Genomic DNA, 8,808 nt, shown 5'->3' on the forward strand with positions numbered 1-8,808 from the left:
CTCTCTCTCTCTCTCTCTCTCTCTCTCTCTCTCTCTCTCTTTCTCCCTCTCTTTTTTTCTGTGTTTGCGACTGTGTACGCCTGTGTGTGTGTGTGTGTGTGTGTGTGTGTCTATTTGTACGTTTCAGCAGGGCAATCAATAAAATTAGCACATCAAAACAGCGTAACATAAAGGACAAGCAGTGGATTTTCAGCTGGGCTGTGTGCGACAAAATACAAGGGTGGTGTGAGACAACTAATTACAAGGCTCGCTAGCCCCCTTGTAATTAGGTTTTCATGTTTCCCCTCTGAACAATGATTCCAATAAAGTCCATTTGGGAATGCATTCAGCACTCGTGGGTAAAACACAGACACAAATGGAGATGTGCTCACGGACACAGGGTGTATCTTGAGTGTAATGATAGAGTGTGTGATTGTATGTGTGTGTTTTTGTGTGTGTGTGTGAAAATGCTGGGGTACAATGTAGACCTGCAAGTACATTAGGAAGATAATTACAGTTTTCCAATCCTGTTTCAGATCAACAAATTGGTGCAAATTAACACAATGTAAAAAAAAGAAATGTGGAATCAAATGTGTGCCATTGATTCACATATTACAGTAAAATGCTTTGAATGGAATAAAATGTGACAACCGTTTAAAACAAAGATTCCACCAGGTCCCTGGGGGCTACTTTCACTTAATCGGACAGTACTTGCTTACATTTACAATGGGCAATCTCCTCAATGCTCCCACACAAAAACCCAGAGGTTAAATTAGCCTAATAATACCCTATAAACTTTGACACAAGACTTCTTTTTACTAGCGAGTGTTTAAACTGATAGTGGTGACAGTCAAGACAAGCTACATCATCTGCTGCGGATTATTGTCCTCAGTAGAATGGGGGAAGCCACTTAATGACCTATGAACTTTGACCCAGCCCTGTTGGTGGTCAGCGATACAATCCAGCCAGGAATGAGACTATGTGTCTGGACCAAAGAAGTTCTAAATGTGATTAGAGCATGGACGTTTTAATTGATACTTTAACACACATGGTGGCACTGCAGGAGAAAACACTGGTTGGGTAAGAAGGCTTTCATCTCTAAATGGTTTTGTTCCAGAGGCTATTGAAATTCAGGTGAAATTAATTTTGGTATTTACTGAAAAAATGCACACTCGGTACATTGGATGTCATGAGTATTTAGGTTTCAGCTCCTATAGGAAAATACAGAATGTTGATGTGTGACAACAGAAGAACTAGATGTAGTTTTTTTGTAGAACTGTAGAAGCTAAAAAGTGTAACCACCTCACATGAAACCTTGGGATTCCTTTACCTTGGATTCCAGTTTTGTGTTAATAAACAAGGAATTTTTTTGACACCTTCGCAATAGTCAGGAATGCATATTCAATGCGTAAACGTACAGTTGGCAACCTCTCAGTGTGAAGTGCGTAGTGTTACGTGAAATGTCTAAATTCACAATATTTTTGCAAAAAGGGCATCTGCTTTGCTTTTGTTCCACATCCAATCAAACCTTTCTGTGCTGCACTGTTCACTGCCCAGTGCACCTGAAGGCTTTGGATCTGGTGGATATAAAAAAAGAAACAATATTCACCTCAAATGGACCATACAGACATGAAGGACGTAAGTTTGGGTCTTCATCTCGTCTTTGGCTGAAAAGCAAAACTCCTCCCTGATCAAATGGGCAGATATGGCAAATGTGATTAGCACAATTCCCATGACTTTGAGAGTGCTCCCATGCGTGCATGATTGGACTCGGACTGTGGATGGGTGAGTGGACGAGACCCCCGCATGTGTGTGTGTGTGTGTGTGTGTGTGTGTGAGACTGATCTGGCCTGAGTGCCCGTCGTGCACCAGTAATCTGGGAGCGCCAGCTGTGCCAGAGCCACATAAAGCAGCAGCGCACACACACACACACACACACACACACACACACACACACACACACACACAGCACTGGACCTGACAGCTGGCCCTGTTCCTGCTGATAGGTCCGCATACCGGGCCAGCACACACACACACACACACACACAGACACACACATGAAAATACACAGACATTCACTGATACACATGTGTCCATGCACACAGACACACGCCAGCACACACACACACACACACACACTCAAAGCACATTCATTAATAGCCATGCATACATTGAGACTTAAGCTCACATATACACCCACATAAATATAAGACTTACATACTACAAAGGGCACACTCTCTTTCTCTCTCCATCCCTCTCTCTCTCTCTCACACACACACACACACACACACACAAAAACTGAGCACTGTGGCTCTGACTCCTGGGAGATAATGCTATCTCCACGACCAAGGATGCCTGGCTGTGCCACCTCCACAGAAGCCGCCTCCCTGAAGAGCCCTTCATCAGCCACCCCCCCCATCGGTCCTCCACCCCCACACTGCCATCTCAGTGGTCCCTCTCATCTCCCTCACGCACGCACGACAGCCACAGAGCTTCCATTTCTCTGCGGCCATCTCTCGCTGCTTCGGTCAGATGACATTCCTCTCATATACATTCACTCAAATTGTTACAGTGCCACCGTCTGTGGTGGGACTTTAAGTGGAAAGCTCGGGGTGTGGAGCAGGGGTAACATTACCGCCGGAGAAATGGTTGGCCCCTGCCCCTGCTGGACACTCGAACATTGTCAGTCCCTGTGCCACTTTGGAGAAAAGTGTCTACTGAAGAATCCCACTCACTCTGCTTGACATGTTGGGGTGTACCTGGACAGCTCTGGAGTGGTTTTCTAAATGGCTTTACTTCATTGGGTTTGTTGAGGGTGTTTTGTCTCCTTGACGGGTGTTTAGTGTTGAGTCTGCTTTCATCACTCCCCCTCATTCCGCCCCTGATGCTCATGGAATGTGAGTTATTTCACGGCTTCTATGAGATCTTTACACACACACACACACACACACACACACACACACACACACACACACACACACACACACACACACACCCTACAAGTCAGAAGGAGGCACAACCTTTGATTTGGAATAATCTCCTTTTTTCCACCTTTTCAATTAAAAAGAGATTTCACTGGCGAACTTAGCCGTTAATAAACACAGTAGCGTGTAAAGGCTCAGACGGTGCCCCTGGAATGGCTGCAAGCTCACTCTGAGCATGTAGATGAAAAGCTGAAATGGTGTGAGCGGCCTTCAATCAAATATCGACATTTGTTTCTGAGCGCCGCGCGCATTCCTGCGTCAGAGTGTCTCTAACATTTATCTCGGCGGAGGGCATTTCAAGGCATCAGACTCAGCCAGCCTGTATGTGAGATGCGATCACACCGCTCCTGTCTGGCACATCAGACCCACGGCTCAGTAACGAGGGTCAGAGCACAGAGGGTCAGAGGAGACGCCACACATCGCCACGTGTCCCTTTCCAATAACATATTGCGCACAGTGACGACACTAGGCAAGTCCTGACTGGCCCGATTCATACCTCTACTCCTTCGGTCAATAAACAACTGCCCTCTAGACTAGGAAAGATAAATCAGTGTTTGCTTCAGAATAATAAGCAGGCCTCTTTACACACACATATGTATGGCCATATATGTTGTAGAATTGTATAAAATGGAGATAATCATCTCTGTGTCCCTATGTTTCTGGTCATCATTGTGACACTAATGGACCGATGTGTGTTAACACAGCTTACATATGGTCATCTTAGCTCCTGTCCAATGTTTCTGTTCAAGTGCATTATGTTTTTTAAAACTAAACAAATCACAACACAAGACAGAGGGACGTGTGTCTAAACCCACTTTATTCATTGCATTGAGTGACAATCAGACAAAACAACTTCAGAAAACTTTTTCAATGACATGATGAGATAACAGCTATGAAGCCTAAGCCATGTCAGTAAAGTCTTAAGGATGAGGTTAAACATTAATATATTTAACTGTGTAAATGCAGTTTAATAAGCATTGCAAGTATATCTCGCTCACTAATATTTACTTGCAAAAGATCTCTGATTACAGAACTGCAATGAGTCTGAAGCCCTGCTCATGTTGGTTAACAGGTAAGTACAGTGACAATGTGTTCACAAAGGATTTATTGCACAGATAAACAGACACTGTATATGAAGCATTTTCGTTGCAAAAAAATCATTTTGTCATTTTCTTCAGCATATTAATATAAAATGTTAAGACCAAACTACCATTTTCCATACCAGATGTAGGATTTAGGACCTCGACACCATGACCTTCTGTATGTTGCATGTTTGGCTAGTTAGAGTGAGAGTTAGAAAAAAGGATTTGATGAATCTTTCTCATATTTTGCATACTGACTTTTTACCAAAGCAACAGGGAGAAAACTGCACTGAAAATCAATAATTTACAGTCAGGAGAGTCTACTATCCATAACTGATCATCAAAAAACATTGACTGGCACCAAATGTTATTATGTAAAGGCACTGCAGTATGACTGGAATCAATAACATTGCATGGAACTGGAAATTGGATGTGAATTACGTGATCTCAACATGCACCATCTTTTATGATCTTGATCATTTTGTTCAAGTACAAAAAACATCAACAACTGAGTCACTGTGTTTAAACTATGTTCAATCCATTTATCTTTCATAACAGTCTTTGCCATTGACTTTCATAAATCATCCAAACTTGATATTATTATTATTATTATTTAAAAAACACAGACCACTCCATTTCTTTACGTCTCAATCAATATGTTCTTTGAGTTGAAAAATAAATAGGAGATTTTCTCTTCATACTGCAATCACAACCCAATTCTGTGACAAAGTGCTTGTGCGTGGCTCCCTTAGGGTTGGTCTACAGCAGCCACTTTCTTCCCTTTTGTTCGGTTGTATGATTTGAAAAATGTGCAGGTCACAATTCACAATGAACTCAAATGAATATATATTAAACTTGATTAAAGAAATTTGATTCATTGCTAATTCATTTTATGTAGTAATCATACTTTAACTACACTGATCATCTACTGCTCATAAGCATATTAAATGAGCATAAAAAGATCACAAAAACTAACATACGGCATAGATTTTGTAAAAATAACAAAAAAACATGGAAAAGGTAAAAAAAACAGAATCAAAAATGATTTTTTTTTTCATTACATATATATATGAAGAATAATTATGCTAATGTAGCAAAACAAAAGTCTGTAGGTCTTCAGACCAGCAAAGACAATGCATATCTGATCTGGTGAGATATGAGTTGGACAACTGACTTCCTGTCATGTGACATACTCAGAGCTACATATATGACTCCGCCCTCTCCCACAGCTGCATCTCTGAAAAGAAGCCCTCAGAGAACCCAAAGCCCTGGTCCAGGGACAGTGGGACTGGCTGAGGCTCCTCCTTGATCTCCTCCCAAGGGTGCAGCTGGTGCTGATCTGAGAACAGAGTCATGCCCTCGTAATAGAGTGGATGGGACTGTAGATGCTGTTGCTGCTGATGGTGGTGGAGTTGTCGATGCTGTTGTTGTTGGTGCTGATGCTGGAGGTCTCCCATCATGCTGCTGGCCTCAAGGTAGGCACAGGCCTGCTCGTCCTCGCTGGCGTACCACTTGCCCCGGGTGGCGGCAGCGTGCTGCCCCTGAGGGGACAGCTCCATCTCACAGCCAAGGGAGCTCAGCGCCGTGTTGATGTCCAGATCCTCGAACGTGCTGCCACCGCTGCTGAGGACGTCGTCGAACACCGAGGCCAGGTCAAAGTCCCCACGGAGCATGTCCGCCCCCTTGGCTTCAGTGGCCAGCAGCGGGGACTTGGGCATCCGTGCCAGCTTGCTACCTCCACGCTTGGGTGGCGCTTGTTTCCGCTTATGGTCCATGCCCGTCCCCTGGTAGAAGGCCATGCCAAGGTGCTGGCTGCCCTGGCCAGACTGACCGCAGGAGGAAAGCTGGTGCTTGCTCTGCCGCTGGGTGGTGAAGTTGGTGGCGGGCATTCGCCGGCGCTTGAAGACGCCGTTAACGAACATGTCGGCGTACTGAGGGTCGATCTGCCAGAACCCTCCTTTCCCCGGTTCGTCCTTCTGCCGTGGGACCTTCATGAAACACTTGTTCAAGGACAAGTTGTGGCGAATGGAATTCTAGAAGAGAGAAACATGAAAAAAAAAACATTGAAACATCATTCATTTCAAAACTCACCCTGTTGTTTCTTCTGCTGATACTAAAAGTCTACAAAAGACAAAAGTTGTAAAACAGCTATTTTTTTACCAGATTAGAAAGCTTGGAGCCTGCTTCGATTTGATTGTTCATTTAAACATCTCATCATTCACTTCAACCAACATTTCAGCCAGCATCCCTTTAATTTCCCACACAATTTTAACAACACTTCCTGACTGAATGGATCCAGGCTTGAAAATAAGCCTTGCAACACCTCTCTCTCATCAGCCAAGACACAGTCCCAGGGTGATGAATCCACAGAGGAGAAACCCTGTGAGTTTTCCCATTGTTTCGCCTGCGCTCTATCTCTCCCTGGCCTGCCTCCTGTGCATTCTGCCTGACAAACAAATTACACTTGGAACATCCCCCATTGCCATGGAGCACTCTTGTAGGGCCTGTTTAAATAAATGATAAGACACTACCAGGAAGAGAGAATAGCTCACGCTTAGCCGTGTGGGGGTGAGGATGAGGGTAAACAGGTGGAACAAAAGGATACATCTGAACGTGAAGCGTTTCCCCCCCCCCCTCCCTCTCCGGTTTTATATCATCCCAATTGATTTATCCAACCCACCAGGGTGGTCTTAAATGAGCCGAGGCAATATCACAGGTGTATTTTCATTGTCCGAGACTGGGGTTTACCATCACAATGAGCACTACAGTACTTGATGAAGACTGCCGAGAGGACGGCAGGGCTGAAAGGTCAGATCTTAAAAGGTAACAGGTTTCAGTGAGACATCATTGTGGCGTATGGCAGCGGTGTCTTCTTTCATCGGACGGGTCTGTGTGTGTACGTGTGTGTGCGTGCATGTGTGTGTGTGTGTGTGCGTGTGTGTATGTGTGTGTGCGCGTGTGTGTATGTGTGTGTGTGAGGAGAGAGAGCACAGTGACAGAGAGGAGTGGAGATGTACTGCAGGAGGGAGAGAGGGGGGATAGGACGGAGGAGGAGGGGGAGGGAGAGGGGGTAGGGCGAGTAGTGTTGTGTGTATGCTGAGAGCAAATGCTGTTAATGAGGCTTTCGAGTAATGCAGCCCTGTGCATTTCAAACGCGATCAGCTGTGCCTGACTGCCAACGGCTCTCCCAGAAGAAGCTCACTCTAATGGAGCGTCCCTCTTGACAAGCAGCAGCTTCAAGGGACTTCTCTCTCTCCCACTCACTCACTCGCTCACTCTGACACACATCTGACACACGCAAACACACACACACACACACACTTCCAGGCCTACCATACCAGTAAAATCATCTTAAGTACCCTCTGACTTATCATTAAAGCTGTCAAGTAATCAAAGCAGGGAAGATAAAACGGTTGGCATACATTCTGTAAGGTTTAAGGTCATTCTACTTTTAAACTAATTTAACTGTAACACAATAGCCTGCGCCTTTAAGATAAAAAAAAAGAAAAAAATGGAGTGAGCCAGACTCTGAGAAGTCCCATTGGATCAATAGGCTCTTCACCTGTTGCACGTTATACAACAGGTGTAGCCTAAACTTGCGAATAAAATCATAATAGGCTATGTATTACTACACTGTCACCTTCAGGGGAAATCATCGTCCTACTCAGTTGACGTTGTTGTTTATGGATGTTGACTGTAAATAAACATTTCATCCTTATTGTAACATTAATCAGTAATCTATAGTGTCCTTACCTGCCAACTTGGTTCTGCGTGTCTGTAATAGCAGAAATTCTCCGTGATCCAACTGTAGATTTCAGACAGGGTAATCTTGGTCTTCTTGCTGGCTTGCATCGCCATACAGATGAGCGTTGCGTAGGAGTACGGCGGCTTTACGTGACGGTTCGTCTTGTAGTCGATCTCCTCCGGCGGATTCATGTGAGCCGTCATATGGTTATGAGAATAAGGTCCCGCTTGTGGATGTGAGTAACTGGTTGTGATGGTCGAGTGGCTGCAAGACGTCCCGGGAGTTTGCGGCATCCCTGTCGCCGCGGTGTCTCCGGCGGGAGGACTGGAGGGAGAGTCGGTACCCCATAGAGGCAGGTGTTTGTTGTAGTAGATGTGAGACGGGTGACAGCCAGAGCTGGGACCTTTCTCGGGGTTAGCGCTCAGAATAGAAAAATTCTGAAGCCAGTGCAAACTAGTCAGGCTATCGTCCAGGTTTACGGCACCGTTGATGTTATCCCTGTCATCTGGATGGAGCAGCATCCATTTCTCTTTAAACTTCGTGGCAATATCCGGACTCATCAACACGGGCATCTTGAACAGAAAACCGCTTCAATTCTTCTCGTAGTCTAATCTAAAAAAAAAAAACTATTAAAAATACCAAAAGCCTATTTGAAAGACTACACTGGTAGAGTTATTTCAGACGAATCTCTCCAGTGTCAGACATTCGATATCCAGGCTATTAGCCTATGTATTAAACTTTAATAGTTGTCTTTTATAAGCCTATTTAAAAAAAAAAAAAAAAAAAAAAACGAATATAATTTCCATAAAGTAGGCTAAACTGATTTTCGAATACTTTCACCCTACCCAAATCGACGGAAGAGTTGGGCAAACCTGTTGCCGCAGTGGCTTTTGCGTTGAGTGTTCTTGTCTCAGCACAGTTGTAGGATACAGGGTTCATGCAACAAGTGGATGAAGGATGCCTCACAGCTGCGCACAAGAGAGGTGAACAATGTAGTCCATACCACTTTCGTATCGAA

At 44.5% G+C, this 8,808-nt stretch overlaps 1 protein-coding gene across 1 annotated transcript; it reads right to left on the bottom strand.

Annotated features, from left to right (window-relative positions):
• Nucleotides 1-5,244: 5,244 nt before the first annotated feature.
• foxj1b (forkhead box J1b) lies at nucleotides 5,245-8,427 on the bottom strand. The gene is made up of 2 exons (XM_076299003.1): nucleotides 7,799-8,427; nucleotides 5,245-6,078 (listed from the first exon to the last, which is right to left on the bottom strand). Exons 1-2 carry the CDS (start codon nucleotides 8,360-8,362, stop codon nucleotides 5,245-5,247), a joined length of 1,398 nt encoding a protein of 465 aa, XP_076155118.1. The 5' UTR covers nucleotides 8,363-8,427.
• Nucleotides 8,428-8,808: the final 381 nt, after the last annotated feature.

This window comes from Alosa pseudoharengus, unplaced genomic scaffold (genome assembly GCF_046254945.1).
Source record: "Alosa pseudoharengus isolate Yale_2024_CS ecotype anadromous, Long Island Sound unplaced genomic scaffold, YU_APseudo_1.1 YU_APseudo_1.1_scf_21, whole genome shotgun sequence".
Lineage (NCBI taxonomy): Eukaryota > Metazoa > Chordata > Actinopteri > Clupeiformes > Clupeidae > Alosa > Alosa pseudoharengus.

What these genes read in the sequence shown, in the direction of transcription:
- foxj1b (XM_076299003.1), bottom strand. Translation starts at nt 8,362, where the DNA reads ATGCCCGTGTTGATGAGTCCGGATATTGCCACGAAGTTTAAAGAGAAA. An exon ending in ACGCAGAACCAAGTTGGCAG is followed by an intron (nt 6,079 to 7,798) that starts GTAAGGACACTA and finishes TCTCTCTTCTAG; the next exon opens with AATTCCATTCGCCACAACTT.